Source organism: Festucalex cinctus, chromosome 7, assembly GCF_051991245.1.
Source record: "Festucalex cinctus isolate MCC-2025b chromosome 7, RoL_Fcin_1.0, whole genome shotgun sequence".
Taxonomy (NCBI): domain Eukaryota; kingdom Metazoa; phylum Chordata; class Actinopteri; order Syngnathiformes; family Syngnathidae; genus Festucalex; species Festucalex cinctus.
Window position 1 is genome coordinate 22,338,657 of NC_135417.1, and position 21,285 is coordinate 22,359,941.

At 40.5% G+C, this 21,285-nt stretch overlaps 1 protein-coding gene and 1 long non-coding RNA gene across 2 annotated transcripts; one reads left to right on the plus strand and one right to left on the minus strand.

The window, feature by feature from the left end:
• Positions 1 to 1,892: 1,892 nt before the first annotated feature.
• On the plus strand, positions 1,893 to 16,308 carry LOC144022256 (uncharacterized). The gene is made up of 3 exons (XR_013284294.1): positions 1,893 to 2,019; positions 2,111 to 2,201; positions 15,910 to 16,308. It is a non-coding gene; the product is annotated as an uncharacterized LOC144022256 (long non-coding RNA).
• sall3a (spalt-like transcription factor 3a) lies at positions 6,757 to 21,246 on the minus strand. Its single transcript, XM_077526922.1, has 4 exons — positions 19,057 to 21,246; positions 9,554 to 12,679; positions 8,621 to 8,961; positions 6,757 to 8,446 (listed from the first exon to the last, which is right to left on the minus strand). The coding sequence occupies exons 1-4, from the start codon at positions 19,136 to 19,138 to the stop codon at positions 8,015 to 8,017; spliced, it is 3,981 nt and encodes a 1,326-aa protein (XP_077383048.1). The 5' UTR covers positions 19,139 to 21,246; the 3' UTR covers positions 6,757 to 8,014.
• Positions 21,247 to 21,285: the final 39 nt, after the last annotated feature.

A 21,285-nucleotide genomic window follows, 5' to 3' on the forward strand; every position in this document is an offset into this window, starting at 1 on the left:
CATTGTGAAAACTTATCAAACTACGAACCTCACATAAATACACGTTCCTTACAAATGAGGCACCATTTAAAGGGAATTTCCAACAGCGGAAAATTTATTACTAAGATGCATTGTTAAAACATTGAAATAATCAAATTTCCTTAACATTTTTATTATATTTAATTGTAAAATTAATTACATTGGCGGCACGGTGGGCGCGTGGTTAGCACGTCCGCCTCCCAGTTCTGAGGCCTGTGGTTCGAGTCCAGGCTCCGGCCTTCCTGGGTGGAGTTTGCATGTTCTCCCCATGCCTGTGTGGGTCTTCTCCGGGTACTCCGGTCTCCTCCCACATTCCAAAGACATGCATGGCAGGTTAATTGGGCGCTCCGAATTGTCCCTAGGTGTGTTTGTGAGTGTGGATGGTTGTTCGTCTCTGTGTGCCCTGCGATTGGCTGGCAACCAGTTCAGGGTGTCCCCCGCCTACTGCCCAGAGCCAGCTGAGATAGGCGCCAGCACCCCCGCGACCCTTGTGAGGAATAAGCGGCCAAGAAAATGGATGGATGGATGAATTAATTACATTATGGTGTTCTCAAAAATATAGAAAGACCAAATGATATATTACATATGTAATACAATCATAATTCACATAATTCACAATTATAAGTTACAGTTGTGGTAATGCCTTGTCATTCATACGAAAGCTATGAGCTTGACTAAAATCAACAGAAAACCATGATCCTTGGGTATCAGACCTGATTTTTAAAACATGAGGCAGTTGTGTTACCAAAAGGCCAAACGCATGTACAAAGTAAGTGATGAGTGGACCTTACATATGGATAGTTTATTGTGTCCAGATGTACAATTTCACCACTTACAAGTGAACTGATTTGACAAATTATGTGGAATGTAGGATGACATGATAATGCCATAAGATGATGTCCACAACTTGTTTAGCTTTTCTTTTCAACATCATCACTGATCACAAATCACTTTTTTGATTGCACATAGCCATATGGTAAGCATGAGTGTTAATAAATCAAAAGATTCATAACATGTTTTAAAGTTGTCTTTTATAGTAGAATTTGGTAATGTAGATATCTGCTAATGTTGTCAAAGTTAAAGCGTTAACTCATTGATTAATTACAAAAAAACTTATCGCATTAATCATGTATTAACACAGATTCACAGTGGATGGCTCTGTTAAAGGTTGTATCGTTTGTACATTCAATTAAAGCATTTAATAAGTGTTTGCGTATGACATTCAGAATATTTGTTCATGTCAAACTATTGGGGTCAAAAGCCTTTACTGAAGCGATTAATCGTGATTAATCAAATTTCTAAGATGTGATTAATCTGATTAAAAAATGTAATCGCTTGACAGTTCTAATATCTGCATTGTTCAGTTGGAAGACTTGATTTTCTCAGACTGGCCTGTGATAATGTGGAAGGGCTCCACGTGAGTGAAGTGGTTCCTAATCACTGGACTGTTACAGTAAGTCATCACTGCTTGTTGGCGTGGAATTTCATAATGACACAGATCAATACCAGCCGGCCAGGAGGCTTTTGTCCTAGAGATTTGACACTTTGAATTAGTACCTCGGACTGGGAGTGAGCATGGTGTTAAGAGGATTCAATTCCACCGTGGGCAACACCATGTTAACAAGAGTATAGGCATGACTGGCTAATAACAGATGGAGAGTCCTATGAAACACTCAAAATTATCTGCTTGGGGGAAAAAAAATTCAGCAACAAAATCAACGCTAACAGTTCTAACAATTATTGCCCATATGATGTGAGGAAAACACTCTCCCCCATCCTTTGAGATGTATTTGCTGAGAATGATAAAGGGCTTGAAGGAGCAGGTTGTGAGATAAAAGGCCACATCACAATGATGATCTCTATCGATTTGCAACCTTGGGCACACAGAGGAGGTCCAGCATTTGTCACGTCGAGCTGGACCCAATAGCTGATCCATGCCGCACTCTGATGAATTGGCCCTCTTTGCCAAGTTTGTTTAATTGATGACTTGTTCTTCTTCAGGTAGACCACCGCTATCTTCCATGCATTTATTGATTCACCAAAACACGCTCACTTTCCTTGGGTAACCTTTCTCTCATTTTATGGACCCAAGATAAACTCACCCCTACTTCGAGGTCTCTACAAGCATGCCAACAATATGTCCTTCATTGCACCTCTTCCTGATTAATTAGACTTCCAGAGCAGTGAGTACTTACACCTTAAATGTAAAGCAGTGAAGTTTCCTTCCTTTCACATATTTTCAGAAATGTGGTCAGTTTGAATGTGTCCTATTTTCAAATGATAATATTTAGACTATAAAAAAAATATTTGACTACTGTTTTCCGAACGAAAGGTACAAGTTTACTGGCTTGAAAATAGGACCCAGTGGGTCCTATTTTCAAGCCTAGTTGTGGTGTGCTAACTGTGAGCATTGGTGGAGTTCTCTTTCTTTTGGTATTTTCCTAGACTTTGTACTAGTAGAATTAAGTGGGCGTTTCTGCCATTGTGAGAAGGAACATAGCCGACTTCCGACTTTACCGCGAAAGGTAATCATGCTGAGGTCCATCATTTTTTTTAGCCAAAGGCTAACGATAGCGCTGGGTAGCTAACCTCCCACATGTTTATTGACTTACTATTTACTATTAATGCCAACAAATCATTGAAACAATGATGTAATATAAATTCATTCTTACCCTGCTTGACAGGAACAAGATCAAAAAACGTCGGTTTTGTTGACAATCAGTTGGAGTGAGGCAACTCTGTCTTTTTCTAACTTCTGTAGCAGCAGGCAGTGATGTGTATTTCCTTTGTTTTTGGGCAAAGTTGCATGGTGAGGGAGTGAACTACCTTTCACTAACAAATTTAAAGCACCTCTATATATTAGGGTACGTGTCAGGCGATTAAATTTTTATATTGGAATTAATCATATGACTTCAATAGTTAACTCATGATCAATTGCAAATTTTATATCTGTTCTAAATGTACAATAAGATTTTTTTTTCTAAGTTTTCATTCCATGTTAACATAAAAGAGGGGGAAAATGTTAAACTAATAAAAATATGGCTACATCATTGTAGCATGTACCTGATCTATTATATATCTATCTATATATACACAACCTCGGTGATGTGCAGTAGCCATGTTTCCCAGTGTCCCGCACTGATGACACTGATCCATAGGCTGTCGTCTGATCCTCCATTCCCTGTGCTGTGATCATTGCCAGGATGTGCTGGTGGATTGTTATTAATTGTATTGATGTCAATTTTATTCACTTTTATACTTACTTACAATTTTTGTTTTGTTGTTGTTTTACTTATCTTATTCTTTACGGCATGACCGATTTCTGTTCTATGTACAGCACTTTGTATATTTTTATTATTCTTAAATGTTAACCAACTGGAGATCAAGCTTAACCTTGCTCTCACAAGATGAATTCTTGCGGTATTTGTGAGTTAGACTTAGACTTAGACTTAGCACAAACTCCAGAGAATACATCTTACACCACTCAAGTTGATTTCTGCCGATCCTGGTTCGGACCAATCGCAGAGTGACATTGTGTTTGGGGGCGGGATATGCAACTGTAATGAAACCAGGAAGCCATGGAACGCAGCTGGTCGCTCCTCTTACTCACTTCACTAGTAAAAAAAAAAAAAAAGGAAAAAAAAGAAACGGAGCTTACAAACAAACCTAATATGGACGAATGGATGCTGCAATTAATTCTGTTCTCTCAGAATGACTCACCGTTTCCTTGTTGAATGTTGAACAGCGAGGGGCGCTTCGTGCATTTCTAGCTGGTAGATGTTTGTGCTTTTCCCCCCTTCGGCAAGAACGAAGACGAAATTTTCACCCATGGCCGTGATTGGTTAAAACAAACGTGTAGAATGCCACATCGTCCAATCAGCTCGAATTATTGTAGAGAATGTCCCGCCTTTCCCGATCAAATTACCGTGGAGAGGTACCAGATGGATATTGAGGAAAACTCACTTGAGTGAAGCGCATATCCATCTGGCCATTGCCAGGTTAGATCAAGAAATATCAGTTTGGTTTCACTCCTCTTATGAGTCTTTATCTGTGTGAATCAAAACATACATTTCTGGGATCAGAGGTCACTCATCATAATCTTGAATCAAGTTTATCCCAAGAGTGTTGGATGGCATTGAGGGCTCACATGTTCCTTGCATGAATTTATGGACCTCACTTGGATTTATAGATTTTAAAAGAACCTTTGCAGTGATTTTATTAAGTTCTAAGAGTTTGAAGAATGGTCTGGAATTATAATTTTTGAGTTGTACAGTTATATTTGTCTTCAAGATTGGTCAATTTTAAAGGACAAACTATTGGGTACTCTAGTGTAGGCTATGTTTTTTAGTAGGCTATTCCATCAATATTCACTAAACAAAATGTGATAAAAGCACATTAATCTATATTAATTCATGAGGAGTGCAGTGCATTGTTTTGAGACGAGCAGGTTTTAGTTTGGTGGTGGAGTTTGACAGTACGATCAACATGAGGGTTAATTTGTAGCATCCTCATCATAGACTTTCAAATTAAAACCGGCATAAAGAATAGCTCCTGAAGCGCCTCAGCAAGCTATTGACTCTCGAGCTGAGGCATGAGGTACAACACGAGAGAAGCAGCACCAACATGAAAGGAAATTCTGCAAAAAGACACACTTTTGGATTTAAAGCACCTATCTCAGATCCCAGAGCCTTGAGAATGGGATTGGATTACTGTCGGCGAGATTTACTCCTGTGGCTCTTTGCCACTACATCATCATAGGGCCCCCTGCCTCTGGATCAATGGGGATATTTACTGCACCTGTTTCAGAGAGACTTTCTCAGTCGGCAGGGCATTAAACAAACAGCCTGGACAGCCGAAAGCCCTGCCCTTGTCTGTTCACACTGTGCCATGCCCAAATGCAGCACATATTCACTTAAAACACAGTTCTCTCCCTCATTCACACAGACGCACACGCGGGCACACCACAAAAGACATTACATTAGGATTTGCCATGTCTAAAAATATTATGAATAATGAAATATTATCCATTTTCATAACCGCTTTTTCCTAAAATTGGGGTGACGCTGGAGCCTATCCCAGCTGGCTCGGCCAGTAGGTGGGGTACATATTTACTTAAAAAAAAAAAAAAGAAGAAGTTTGTACCCACTTAGTTAGTTGCTCATTCAGATCGATGTTTACAATTGAATTAGAAAAAAAGTTGAATAAATTTAAGCTTTTGTTCTGGGAATTGAAATTTTGATCATTATCCTCATTGTAATAAAGATGTCTTCATGTAACAGTGAAGACCTCATAACTGAATCACATTAGGCCTCAACAGGACTCCTTTATGAAATATCCCTGTGCATCTCCGGTCTATTAAATTATATAATAAATTTGAGAAGAATTGCCATTTAAATTGTGAGACAAAAGTCTGTACATAAACCTATACTGGTTGTCTTCATTCGCTAAATGCAAGCACATGAGTTGGAGAATGGGTGGAATGTATTTGGTTTCCTCTCAAATATGAGCCCGATAATGTCTGAATGGAGAAAAACAGTCCCTATGAAATTTCTTCATTACTTGACAATCCCACTGACTGAATTTGTGCCATTAGCTGACATGGCAGTGTCAAACAAAAGGGCCTCTAAAAGGCAACACATATTACCGGTTCTGCCTTGGGAGTGCACAATCACAGACCGGTCAGTCATCAGCAGGATTATCCATGGTTACAGTATGACTACTGAAGAACTGTATTGAAATATAATTTCAAATGGAAGTAAAATGACAAACTCCTGTTTAAATATTTAGTTGTTGTATAACTGCGAAACAGACAAAATGTTAATGTAATGGCAAACTTACATTCATATAGATATAGAAAATGGAGAAATATTTGTTCAGAGAACATGCAGTCTTGATATTGCATTTTCACATCAAGTTACATCATATTGTAAAGTGAGCGAGAAAGATTGTTTCCTCAAGTGTATTTCTATAATGTAATCAGCAGATAAATATCTTTCAGTGTCTCTCATAAGTCATGAATGCATTATGAGCATTTCTTTTATATTTACATATGCCAAAAGATAATTAAACTGTAAATTTGCGATCCAAAGACAAGGGATGTTTTGTTTCTTACACAAAGCATGTGAGTTTGTATGTGCTCACACATGTGAACCATGTGTAAATTTAATGCACAGCTGGGAGGAAGCTATCATCTTTCTACCACACACGCACACACACACACACACACACACACACACACACCCCACACACACACACAATGACTAGTAATATCAGTGTGCATTCTGACATGACAGCATCAACTCAAAAAATAATCTCTGTGGCAATTTGTGCATGTCACTGCATGAACTACATTGTCATCAAAAAGTGTTTAATCATCATGTTTTTGGTATGAGTTTTTTTTTCTATCGATTTGTAAACATTGTATGAACATTAAGACACTTCTTGACGTGTGTAAATCAAGGCAGATTGATCACATGCACACAGATTTTTGTTATGTCTTGTTTTGTCCTTACCTTGATGTAGTCCAAAGAAATCAACAAGGACAAAAACGTTTGACAAAATGAGAACAAAAATAATATTTAACACACACACACACACAAGCCAAGTAAATAAATAATCCAGCCTGTTAAATGTAATACATTTACATTTTTAGCATTTTACATTGCCTTTTATTTGTGATGAAATCCGATTTAAATGGGCACTGTGATGCAAAGGATGAACAAACGTCAAAAGACACCATTGTAGTCATTATTTTATTTACGAAGGTTTTTGATTGACTTATGGGTTTGCACTCCAAAGAGTAGCACTAATGCAATAACCAACTGCAAATTGTAGGAGTGATAAGCCGAAAACAATGAAAACAGCACATATAGATAGCTCAGTCAAAAGGTTAACAGTATCACAGACAAAAAAAAAGTCTTATTTTTAAAAAGTGCATTCACAAACATGACAAATACTTTCAACTCATGATGTCTATCTTTATGTTATACAAAATATGCATACCTGTTTTAGATTTGTTTGTATTTCTATACATAGATATTTCTTCAAAAGGATCGCTTCTTTTCTCGCTGTATTATTATTTTTATGATGATTATTATTATTATAATCATTATTATTATTATTTTATTTTATTTTTATTTTTTACAAAGGTTAAAAACAGAGTAATGGTCATAGCAGCTTTGGACTTCTCCAGCCTCGTATAACATCACCTCATGTATTTGAGATACAGAGTTTTACCAGATATCCAAATAAAAACCTCAGCATATTCTCTGTTGTTAAACTCAAATGACTTACTGTTTTTATTGAACAATATATTCATCAGTGAAGCCTGTAGATTGAAAAACAAAAACAATGGAATCAATAAAATGTGTGGGCCATTAAATATATTTTTGTATACCCGCTTTTTTGTTTTGTATTTTTGTCAATATCATAAATACTAAAGACACAGGACAATATTATAAGACAATGGAGACTAACTGTAAAGATTAAAATAGTTAAAACATTTTTTTTTTTTCAAGTTTTCTAGTTCATGAGAAACAAAATCAGGCGAGCACAGAAACACTATACTGCAGTCTATCCATGGCTCTTTTTCAGTCTAAAAGAGCACTCGCAAAGGTCGACTGAATGCCTATGAAGAAACATTCATTCTTTTCTGTTGTAGTCCTGTCCAAGATGTGTGCCTATTGTAAATAAGGCAGAATCCAGGTTTTAAAATGAATTCATAAAAGCAGTCAAACATACAGATAAAAACTGTATCATGCAAATCTTGCAAGACAACATTCTGTATTCCCAAACAAGAGACAAAGTATCTTTCATAATATCAAGTGAACAGGGGATGGGTGGAAGGCAAAAACCTCTAATCAACACTAAATACAATATTTCCAAAAGCAAAAAATATTTAATCTGTACATTATATAGTAACTCGAGTTTTAGACTGGATCAGCAGTTTCTTTTCATGTTAGACTTTTAGTCTTTGCTTCTAGACAGTTGTCTTTCTTTAATTGATCCCAATCTCTTTGTTTTCCTCCATATACCTGGAGAAGGGACGGCTTGCCCCGACCTCCAGTGTAGCTTTTTCCATTCCTGTCATAGGAGGGCTGCTGCCTGTGTGCAGACGGTCCATTGCACTCGGCATGGCGCGCAGTGAAGTTATTCCTGCACCACCGAGGCTGACGGGTAACTGGGTGATACCTCCGTTTTGGATCACGGAGATTTCATTGTTCTTCATGGCCAAGCCATTGGTGATTGCAGCTGCATACTGGTTCCAAAAACCGGGGTCAACGTTCATGGCCCGAGCTGCCAGGTCCTTTTGGAACATTTCGCTGAACTTAATTGCATCCCCACCTAGTAGGGCCATGGGATTTTCCACAGATAGTCGCCGCCCTCTGCGTGCTGGCGCATTGTTCCACATGTGTGTTCCCATGTGGACCTAAAATAAGCAAACACATGAACAAAGTACAAATAATTATGATGCTCATAAGGCACCAGAACCATTTTAGTGATGGAAACCAGTTGACACCAAGAAATTTATATTTTACTTTACAACATTTCATGTATGTTTGATCCTTGTGCCATGCCATAATACACCAACTGCCGTTCATACCTTTAGATTGCCTTTAGTGGTGAAAGCCCGTCCGCAGATGGAGCAGGCAAAAGGTTTTTCTCCAGTGTGTGTGCGCTCATGGATTTGCAGAGCACTGGCAGAAGAGAAATTCTTCCCACAAGAGTGGCAGTTGTGCTGCTTTGGTGTGCGTCGTGGGGGTGGGGGAGCCAACATGGGGTTGGTGCCAGGACTCAGGGTGGTCTGGGGAGCTGCAGCAGCGGGAACCTGGATGCCTACAGGTAGGTGGGAATTGTCGCTCAAAGATATCGGCTTGCTGTGCCCGTTCATTTCCATTTTGATCATATTTGATGCGGTGCTGGCCAAGTTAGGAGTGTTTAGACCTAATAGAAAAAAAAGCCCAAGTAATTATGAGAAATGGTTCACCAAATCAATGTTTAAATGTAATTGGTTAAATCCATTCATCACATTTTATCCAGTCTGTTTTGACTCTTTAAATATATTTGTATTTGAGATTGAATTGTCAATCACTACAGGAATCAGGAATTACTGTATATTAAACACTGTAAGATGATACTGATATATATAATAACAGAGGTGGGCACATCCGTCGGGCCGTCGTTAACGGATGTTTACCTTTTTGATGTGCTTTTTCAAAATTTCGGGACTGCTTTATGACGCAAAGCTTTGAAAAAAATATACGGACTGAGAAGGACTATCTGTACTGACCCGGATTGACGGACGTAAACCTGCTTCCATCGGTGCTTAGTCTGTGTATTTTTTTATTATTTTTTTCTCGAAGCTTTACATTAAAAAACACCTGCCGGAAATGTGGAAGCACTCATCAAAAAGGTGGGTATCCATCAACAACGGGCCAACGTACCATTGGAAGGGCCCACCTCTGTTTAACAAAACAAAATTGTACTTAATTTGCAAAGATATATTTTTGCATTGTTCGGTTTAGTTCATACGCACCTCGATCTCTATTTAGAAACAGCATACTGAAGTGGCTCTCCTCCTTGATAAAATGTCTGCTCGGTTGAATGGCAGTCAGGTCCAGGGCCCCATTCCCTTCTGTAGCAGGAAGTGGAGACGGGGTTTCAGATTTTTCAGACTTCACAGTTGCCAACCCGGCTCCATTGTTCTCCTGGCTCTCCTCGATTGCCATGGCACTGTTGTGATTATTGAGAGTAACTGGGGACTTGGGTCGCTGGTTCTCACAGTGGCTGTGAGCTGGAGACAAATGTTGCAAAGACCCAGAGGACTCTGATAGAGCAGGGCTGCCTATACTTTGAGATTCTGCATCCCCAGTTGCAGACAGGGAATCAGTAGGAAAACTTTCATTTTCTCTCCCATAGCTGCAGAAATTTTGACTCGGCTTTAGACTAAATGGACTGGTCATTTTTGCAGTGGAGTCAATCATCTTCATCTGATTCTCCATAGCAGCAATGCTAGACATTATGGAAGTTGGTGGGGAACTTCCAGGTGAATAAGGTTTTGATGGGTCCAGTTCACCATCTTTTAAATCAACTTCATCATCTAGCGCCTGCTCCATTTCATCCAAAAGATCGTCATCATAATTGCTCATCGCATCTATACTCTTTTCATCAAATGATAGGTCTGTGTCCATTTCCTGAAGGTTGTCAGTGACAGGAGTGTTTGGAATCTGGCCGCCCATGTGCATACGGATATGCTGTTGCAGAACAACAGCATTTGTGAACTTTTTCTGGCATATAGGACATGAGTGCTGGACTCGTAGTGGGGGTTTGGAGCGATGAACACCAAAATGAGTTTTTAGATTACCCTTGGTGGTGAATGCCCGCCCACATATCTTGCATTTAAAAGGTCGCTCGCCGGTATGGATGCGATAGTGCATCTTGAGAGCACTCTGACAGCTCAAAACACGGTGGCAAATGACACACTGGTTGGGGTCAGTCATTTTCTTGTCAATGTTTTCAACAAGCTGTTGCAACTTTGATGTCTCTGATGTTTGCATAGAGTCGAGGAGGCCTCCAAAGGGAAACTTAGCCTTAAACTGATCAGAGAGCATGGGAAGAACGGGGTGGGACACTGGGTTTGGGCTGTTGATAGGTTCACTAACCTGGGAACTAGTAGACATTGTTGTGGAGGTGCTCGCAGTGGAGAGAACCACATGAGACACTGTTGTTGTGGTAGTGGTGTTTTCCCCTGGCCGACTTGGGCAGGTTGGGGGCAGGAGAATGCCTTCAGGGTTCAGGATAGGAGGTACATCACTCCCTGGTGTGGGCTTTGGGGATGTTGAAGTAGTGGTATTTCCAGAGTCAGTAACAACATTAGGAGACAAAGACGCACATTCGCTTGATGGGGGTGATGGCCTTTGAGGTGACCTATTTAGGGGAGTAAGGCTCGCAGAATCACCAAACCCGCCCATCATACTTGGTAAGGTGGGAGGTAGTTGGAGCCCAACTGAGGTGGGAACAGTAGGGAGAACAGGTTTACTGTCAAGCCATGTGGTGACAGGCTTTTCTGGGGGCAGAGACATACCATATGGAATGCCTGAGCTTGTAGGAACATTGTCTAAGTACTCGGGAACTGGGTAGGGGTTCATTTGAATGTGAGGGTATTTTTCTTTGTGCCTCTGGAAATGCACTTTCAGATTTCCCTTGGTCGAGAATCGGTTACCACATATGTTGCATTTGTAGGGCCTCTCTCCAGTGTGGGAACGCAGGTGGATTTGTAGTGCACTGTCACTGCCAAATACCTTGGCACAGAACCTGCACTTGTGCTTGAAAAAAGGGTCTTCAGAGCTCGGCTTAGTGTCAAAAACAGACACATTTGGGGGCTTCCCCTTGCGATGTTTCATCAGAGCAGATAGGGGGTCGAGTGCATTGGCTGTTGCTGCTATGCTAGCCAACGGGTTTGGGAATATAACGCTGCTTGATGAGCTGTGAGGTATCAGCGGTAGATTGGAAGCTGAGCTCAGAAGGCTGTTGTGACTGATCGATGGTGGCGTGTTGGAGTTCCTGGGATGAGTGGAACTGCTGCTGATTCCACCGCTTCCTATCACACTATTGCTCATGGTTATGTTGGTGACTGATGATGAGCAGGAGGGAAGTAGAGCTGACAGTCCAGAGGCACTGGGTGGGGGAAACAATGAACTACTGGAGGATGTATTGGGCACCGATGAATTGGATGGTTGACTTCTACTTGTTGTTTGGGAGTGAGGCCCTTCTATTGCAGAGGTCAGAGGTGTAGAACCTTGGCTGTTGAGAGAGGCCGGCAACCTAACAGGCAGCTGATGGACGGGAGGAGTGATAAAGTTGTGCAGCTGAAGTTGACTTGCAACTGAGGGGGGAGCACAAGCAGAAACTGGCCCGGGGTTTCCAGTCACGGTGTTGTGGTGGTTAAGTGCAGGTTGTGACGCAGACTGTCTGTTCATCAGAGCCACTTGGCTTCGTATTTGTTCTATCAACTGCAGCTGGTGTATTTGCTGCTGCTGAAGGGCCATCAGCTGGTCCAAGATCATAGGGATAGCCATGGTAGACACTCCACTGCCTGCCGCCGCCCTAATACTCTGAGAAAACTGGGCAACTGCTACCCGGGTGCTATGCAGAGTTTCGAGGGTAACATTAGTGCTTGGCATGGTATAGCTCGTAACACTTGGTGGACTAACATCATCGAGCTGAGGTAGGGAGCCATCTGCTTCAGGTGATGCCACATCTCTTTCTTCAAGATCCATGTTTTTTTCAGAGGAGACTTCCACCTCCATCTCCTCATCATCCTTTTCTAGGATCCTGACCCCATTTGACGTGGTCATCTCTGGGACATCATCACCCTCACTAGCAGGCGTATGGTTGCCCTCCCTGGCATCATCGCTGTCAGCTTGCTCACTCGGGCAACTGGGCACAGGGGAGGGCTCTGGGTACTCCTGGGAGGGTATAGGTGTTTCCTCATTGTCATTTACAATTAGCACCAGTGGGTTTTTGGTGCAGCTCGTTAAATGTTCACAGAAATCTGCCCACTTGAAGAACTCAGCACAACACTTTTCACACACATGAGTCTCTTCACTGCCACTGCGGCTTTCATTCCCGCTGTCAGCATCATCCAGCACATCACCTCGAGCTGAAGGGAGGAGGTCAGGGGTTTTAAAGGGAATACAGAAGGAGGGGGAAGGGGGGGAAAAAAGGAGAATTCATGAATAAGAAAATCAATAAAGAAACCACATATATTTTGCAGCACAGTGCTGAAAAGATTTAACCTGAGATTTTCTCACTCTCTCTTTTAACATAAAAAAAAAATCAATACATGCATGTATATATTTTTTACTCCCCACAAATTGTCCCAGTTCACCAATTGTCAAGCCCGAGTTTGTGCATTCACACCCTGTCTCAAGAGCCAGCTAATAATTTTCTTTGTGCAATCCATCAAATTATGAGGGCCTATCAATTGTGGATACTGCCGCTTAATGAAATTCCATAGAGCCCATCGATTTCCAATATTTCATACAATTCACAGCTGCCTCGTCTGTTGGGTACAAATCAGGACTTTGATGGCCCTATTAGGATTCCCCTCTGATATCAGGCTGCTGAATTTCCTGCTGAATTTCAAATGCCTATGCCTGTTCAGCGTGTATTGCAGAGCAACGTATTTGGCCAAAGTACTTCAAAATACAAACTATTTCATCTTTTAAACAATTAAATGATGTGAACCTCTAAATAATAGCCAAAAAGAAAACCAAGCATTTGCTTTTCTGTAAGACATTCACGGTAGTTTTGTCACTCTCTCTCTCCCCCTCTCCCATGCTCTCTAAACCAGACTCAACAAATTACATGCTAGTGTGAAGGCAGCAAAGTCTCTGATTAGTTACACATGTTTAATCACAGTTACAGCAAGCCACTTCCTCCTCCTCATGCGACCAGTCGAGTCCAACAAGCCAGTTCATGCTTTGACCCATTTAACACCTGATCAAAACCATTGGATTCATAGCCATTATTATCTGTTTATATTTGTTCTGTTATCTGTTTGTTAAATCTAATGTCGGTTGGTGTAATGTACGCCATTATCCTTAACTGTATTTCTCTGCTCAAATGCAGCCGTTGCATCCTGCACAATTTTCATTTCTGTGTTCTATGGAATGACCTCCACATTCGACAAGCACCCTCACTTCAATTGTAAAGCCAACCTTAAAACCTTTTTTATTATTATTATTATTATTATTATTATTATTATTATTATTATTATTATTATTTCTTGGCTTTCAGGATAGCATAAGGCTTTGTTTATGTGTTAGTTCGTAATTGTTTTTTCCCCTTTTGTTGTGAAATAATTATTGTCTTTGAATTATGCTATGTTCACTTGTCTAATGTGTTGTGTTCCATTTGTATTTATGCTCACCACTGTGTTTAGCTGAATTTGTTTTTAAAGCGCTCTAGAATTAAAATATATATTCGATGTGCATGCATATTAATAATTATATTAATAATTTCAGCAATTAAAATGTCATACTTTTGGTCAGAAACAATGGAATTAGCATGCTGCCTACACATTATCATTGTGGAGTTAGGCAGACATGAAGTTTTTGATTAAACACACTAACAGTTCCTGTAATTTGCTGTCTTAGGGAGCGGATATACTCCATATTTACAACTTAATTAAATAGAATTCTAAAATGTCAGGTGTTGCATGTATATGCTCACGTGGTACAAGATTAATTGTTGTGTATCTATATCTGTTGTAATGTAGTCTGTAAATATACAAAATAAACACCTAAATAAAATAAATAATAATAAAACACATTTTATCAAAAGTGAATTCTTGAAACAAGATTTTCAAAATTTTAGGCGAAAAAAAATAAAAATAAATAATATATATATATATATATATATATATATATATATATTATCAACAAGTAAGAAGGGACAAGTAGAAAAGACAGTGACACATGGTAGGTAGCAGGTTGAAAATCTCCTTAGCCCCTCAGCGGACAAAGAATCCATTTCCATAATTGAGGCTGAAAGGTCACCACAAATGAGTAGGCATTGTGTTTAGATGATTAGTTATTAGAATGGTATTACTGTCAATCTATTTTACTCTTTCACACAATTAGAAGTGGAAAGCTTTGTATTCCTGTAACCTCTCACAGACATAAACGCAAACATACACACACAACTCGTACTTGTATCACACACACCTCACGTTTATGCAATTTACCAACCTTTCACCAGCACTGTAGAAAGTAAAAAAAAATAAAGGAGGAAAAAACAGAAAAAAAAAAAAAAGCTTGCAATCTTTGATGTAGGCTAAGTGTGTTCTCTGCTATATTATATGTGTCCATGTTTTCATTTCACTGTGATTTAGAATGTATTTCATATCATGCAAGACGCCAGCTTTGTGCGTCAGCTGGAAATGTTAAAGCGCTCTAAAAAAGAAGTTAAGCCATTGGCTCACAGTGTGAAGGCGACATTTTGTGGCTGCGCGTACAAGACTCCTTGTGCACATTTGTGTGTTAATGTATTGATTTTCCTATAGCATGAAAAAGCAAGGGCTGGGGGGAAAACAGGGCTGCAATACGTTTTACATTTGAGCTTTCGGAGTCTTCATTTACTCCCATGCAAATATTAAGCAGAACGCAGTCAATAGGGTGATTGTGGACATTGAATATGTGTGTGTGCTATCATGCCCAACAATCTTTGGCATGCTAAGTGAAACCACTAATCTGACATATCAGATGAGGTATTCATGCTTTCCACTGATTCTATGAAAACCACAGTGCTGTGCACTGAATGGAGCATTGGCATATTGAACAATTACAAATGCTGCCATTCTTAACCAGTCAAATTCCCTTAATATGCACAGAAAAAAAATACATTGGTAAATATGTGCTGCCTATTTAAGTAAAATTAGGTACTCTAAATATATCTCATGAAAGGGCTTGGGTTTGGGTTGGGTTTAGGGTTAGTTAATTTAACGAAAGGTACATGGAAATAATTGTAATTTTTAATTATTCATAAAAGTGCCTCTCCCGTTTAGCATTTGAAAGACGTTAGGTGAAGACACCTGAGGATTGGTTAGTGGCACGAAAGATGTACATCAGTGTTGTAGAGTGGTGACCAGCTAAGCTAAGTTTCAAAATAAGGTCTGGATAAGGAGTGTCGTTTCATTTAAAAAAAATAATAAAAATAAAAAAGTACATTCTAAATTGCTTTCCTTTAATTAAATAAATGATGGTATTTAATTACTGTGATTTGTTCCCTTTATGTTATACATATTTGTACTTTTAATGTTTTGTTTTGTTTTTGCATAATGTGCAAATTTCCCACTACTTCATTATTTCTGCTCTTAAACACTTCTAGTCTGGTGACCTCTTGACTACATCGACACACACGAAGCATCTCGCCGAACGAGTTATGCATCCTCAAAGCAGCAGAAGCTCAAGCGTGTGCCATTTGCCTGGTCAGCTCAACTGCAGAGTGGTACAGTCATATCTGCGCTAACAGAGAGGCCTTTGTCATATAGGCTGCAGATGCAGCACAGCCAAAACATGAACAATTTCTTTATGGAAGCATTTGCAATATAGAATCCAACATCTCTCTTCTGCCTCAGAAAAAGTTGTGTGATATGGAAGAAATTATGATCATGGATGATATGCCTCTGCAAGCCCAAAAAAAAAATGATTTGGATGAGGCCTTTTATAAGAATGTAATGAGTACCACCGTCATCAACAAGCTAAATGTTAAAAGGATGAAAGCAATAAGCGCATTTTGCTAGATTTTACGTATTAATACTGTATGCACTCTTTGTATGCAAAGGTAATTAAAATGAGCTGTATTAAAGTGAGTCATATTTAAGTGCCTTCTTGAAGACATTATGGTACTCCGTGTGGGTGGTCCACCAGCCTGCACCCATCGGTGAGAGGAGATTAAAACAAAAGCCAAACAAAGCCTCACTGCAGGGGTGGGGGTTGTTGTGGGGGGGCACATGCATGTTAACACTGTCAGCAGGGGTCTTCTCACTCCATTATACTGATTGTATCCCAGAACTTCTTCAATATTTCACGTATTACAAAAAGTTTTCACATTTTTACTTGGGAGATTTTTGACACGGAATGTGCAACGCGTGCAATGGAATGTGTTGCTATGCGCACAAAATGGCGAGTACAGTATGATTTTCGTTCGCCATTTTAGCGCAATCTTGGATGTTGTAGCCACGTTTAACTTTATTGTGGTGATCGCATTCAGAAGTTTCCGAACAAGTGGGGTCAAAGTGTGTTTGCATTCACCGAGCGTGCCCTCGGCCCTCACACATCACACGCACATGCATGTTTTCAAATCCGCTGTCTGCACAGGAAGTGGCGACAAGATGAACAGCCTGTCACTGTTCACACTTTCTCGGACGCCAGCAGGCCGTGTGGCCAAGGTCAACGGCATCCGTGTTCTAATTGTTTAAGGATCTTGACACCCAGCTGCAGGACCTGCTCGGCTGGGCCGGACAAAGGTTAAGTCAGCAAGCTTTTAAAAAGCACTCCTGAGCACCCCCCGCCCCTCAATCCTAACACACGCACAAAATCCCTAAAACCCCTGGGGTGGGGCAAATATCCAGAAGGCCCGAAGGGCAGATGATATGCCACACGTGTGCTAGATGACACTTGATGGTTACTTTTGCCATGTTTGCACAAGTTACACATAATCAAGGAGACAACAGATTGACAATCCTTTAGCTGCATTCTTTACTTGTAGTCTTTGTCTCCATAGACAAAAAAAAACAAAAGACCAGATCAGATGTTTGACTTATTTTTTCAGTCACGTGTCACCTGTAGGGTAGCTTCAAATTTTGTCCTGAGCTTTAGCCTCAGTTTGCAGTGGTGGGGAAAAAAAATAAAAACATTTGGGATTGTTTTTCTGAAATGTTTTGACTTGCATGAATACAAGAGGGCCAGTTTAGTTAAATAAGAAGAGTGAGGAACATTCCACCGCCACTAAAAACAATGGCAGACTCTATTAGTCTATGCATGTGTGTACGTGTGTCCCTCTTTTGCAACCACAGATTCACTTCAGTGTCGCACTAGGTAGGAACAAGCCAGTACAGGGATTTGCAATCTAAGTTAGATGGACTTGCACATTAATATCTGCAAGGAATATATTCAATAACTCGATTCAAATATTGCAACTTTTTCGTCCTTACACATTTCAGACTTCCAAGGGCCACCATTGCACATTCAAAGCGAACAAATGTTTCTGTTAATAAAATATTCTGAAATCATAAGTATAAATCACACGAGGGAGTAAAGCAATGAGGACACAATCACAAAACACACGCACACATGCATGAGAGTTTTCCTCACGACTATAGCACACATTTGTACACTAATTGGGAGTGTGAAGGGGTGCAGCACTTTAAAATAATGAGAATTTACAACAAAACTACTCCAGTTATAATGTGCATACTTGACAATTTATTGGAAAATAGGATTATAATCAGCTTTAAGTGGATTTTATTTATTTCTTTTTAGTTTCATTAGATAAATAATACACATTTGCTGGTCTACATTTATCATAAATTAATCACATATGCTTTAAATTTGACACATTTTATGTTGTAACACATAGGAGTTTAAATATGGACGATTTGTTTCACATAATTTAAAACGTAGAATTTCTGTCATTTACAGACGTTTTTAGAGTTTTTTTTTATTTTTTTTATTTTTTATTTTTGAAACGTGATTGTCAATTTCCCCCCCAGGCAAGCTGTAATGCCGAGTGAGAGAAAAGGAAACAAATCAAGTGTGCTAAATTTCTGTGAGGGGGGTAAACAAAAAACATTTACATGACAAAACAAGGCTTCAACCTGCACCGGAATGAGCGTTTTTTTTTTTTTTTTTGCGGTCCTTGTAAAGACAGAGAGCCGCAGAGGGACAACACACTTTCTCATGCATCACATTTTAAAAGAGTAATTATTAAATGGTGGCTTTATTAGAGCTTGGTTTAAAAAAAAAAGTGCGAAAGAGTGTCACAAATATGTTCTAATCTATTAGTCATGCACATGTATTTTAATGTGCTTGTGAATATCAATTCATCATTTTAATAAAATAGAGTCGGCACGCAATATTACATCACGTAATAATCGTTTGGTGAAATCACAGACAATTGTTTTAGTTCTATTGCATTTCAAAGGCCTTTTAAAAGGCCTGTAGAAGTGTAATGTGTGTATAAACTGTATTATTTAAAAATAATGTGAAAAGTTCATCAACGTGATGCAGAGTAAAACTATTTGAAAATGAATCAAATAAGTTAATCCGACGCGACGCTTGTCACGTCTCCTCGGAGAGAGCCTTTCAATTTACAAACATACTACTGGACTTTCCTGAATTGTTTCAATCAGCACCTTCAGAAAAAAAAAATATTAAACGATATCAGAGTACCCTGCAGGGGGGTAAAAACAAAAACAAAACAAAAAAGGGGGCACAGTTTTGGACTGCAGTGGGGGGTCCAGTTTGGACTCACCATGTTGAGAAATGATCCCGCTCATCGGCGCATCGTCTTCCGACTTGAGGTGCTGCGGCTTGGCTTGCTTGCGCCGGGACATGCTGCTGCTGCTGGTTCTGGTCGTAGGGCTGGCACCGGTGTCCGTCCCGGCGTCGGTTCCGACGCTGCTTCTGCTCTGGGGCTCCCGGGGCTGTGCGTGCGCGCGCGGCTCAGACACATCAGCGCAGCGCGCACCGGTCGCTCGACTTGCCAAAGTTCTTCTCCAAAAAGAGTGTGCAGGCGGAGTGCAGGGGCAAACAGTGGAATTAGCCGCTCTCCTGCGTGGGATTGCGCATGTCGGTATAATAATTATGATAGTGAATAATGCTTGGAGATGAGTGGCACCGGGTGAAGGTGGGGAGGATTGGCTGGAGTCCAGCGGACGCGCATTGGATATGCTAATGAGGGAGCGACTGAGCAATTAGCCGCCTCACTCTCGGACTTTATCCGTCGCTTTTCTCTTTACCTCCCCCTCAACAGCACAACACAACACACAAATCTCTTGTTATGCCCACCACTTTGGGATGGAGGGAGGGGGTCTTCTGCATGGGCTGCTCTTCCTCGTCTTCTTTCCTCGAAGCGCACTGACACACAAGCGCTCCTATGTTTTCTTCATCTTCCCCACTTTGGTTCACACTTGTTTTTGGCAATACTTGTTCGCAAGTTGATTTTTCGTGCGCAGCTGTAACTTCTTTCAAGCGAGTTAATATTGTGATAGGCGAGTAAAGTTACTGACAAATTGTTACCATATAGTTGTCCAAAGTTCCGGATTTAAGAGTGGGAGGAAAAAAAAAAAAGTCCCACGATGCTCCCTTGAGAGTGACCGGAACGCTTTCGTAAAGAGAGAAGTTCGATCTGAATGGTTTCGAAGACAGCGCACCCTCCTCCTTCTCCACTCCAAGTGTTTTGCTCCCTTTTTTTCGCTTCTCCAAAAATTAAAGTCTCTTTCATTCGCCGGGCCTCTAATTTCCCACCCCCAAGATAAAGCGTCACCGCCGGAGACTTTCCGCGTCGAGGCCCCGTTGAAAAGTTGTCTCGGAGCGGCCCACCGGTCTTGCGGAGGGTCGCGCGGGCGGGCTCCGTGTGTGTGAGTGCATGGGGACTAGCGGCGAGAGTGAGTGTTTAACCCCCACCAAGGCAGCAGGCTCAGCCCATTGCTTCCCGCGGCCGCTAGGATGTACCACCACGTTGCTGTTGAATGGAGCGTCCTCACCCTCCCGTGTCAACACCCACATTTGATTTGACCTCCCATCCCATGACGCCCCGGCACATTCTACCAGTCAACGCCTGTCAGGCTGCCAGACGAATTCCAGATTGAAGAGTATTTATTTTTTGATGTGATTTTTCATCACATTTTCACAGGACTAATAAGTGCACATCTTGCATGTGCTTGCTTTTGTCCTATAATTGCATTGATAATATAGAAACAAATTTTCAAATTGGATTTAGGCCTTCATGCATGATTATGTTTTTTATTTATTTAAGAAGGAAATGACAGTCTATATGAGTTTGAATTATTAAATGTACATGACAGCAATACTTGTAATTAACAGGGAATAATTGGTCTGTTTTAATTCATTTACCGTAAACAAAAAGCTAATTTTATCATTATTATTATCAGACGTATTATTAAAGCATTCTCAAAAACTCTTATAATGTGAGCGTTTTCATTGAGCGGGGCTCAGCTGCATGCACCCCCCTTGTTTGTTTGACTCCCCCTGTCTCCACCTCATGCGAGAGACAAATCTGCTGGCAACCAGGTCGTCCGGAGCAAACTTTTCTTTCTGCACTCATTCGATCATCCCTGTAGTTATGTCCAAAAGCCCGTTATTATCTGGTATTAATAGATGCAGCCCCAGGAAGACAAAATCAGCTATTGATAATTGCAAAGAGTCCACGGCGGCTACTGTATCGATCGGCTTGTCCTCCTCTCCCCTGCTACCGAGAGATAAGGAGACACACACTTTAGAGCAATATAATTTCTTTTGACCTATCTGCTTGCTACAGACTTATGATGAATAGCCGGAGTGGCTGAAGTCCTTTATCACCAAAGTTACCCCCTTGATATATTATTGATTCTTTATAACTAGCTCGCCACACAAAAATCAAACTGTCCACTTGGCCATCATCGTCATCAATATCATCACAAAGGCGGGAGGAATGAAGATCCTTTACTCACTTTTACAATCTTCTCCGCGGGCCTAATCG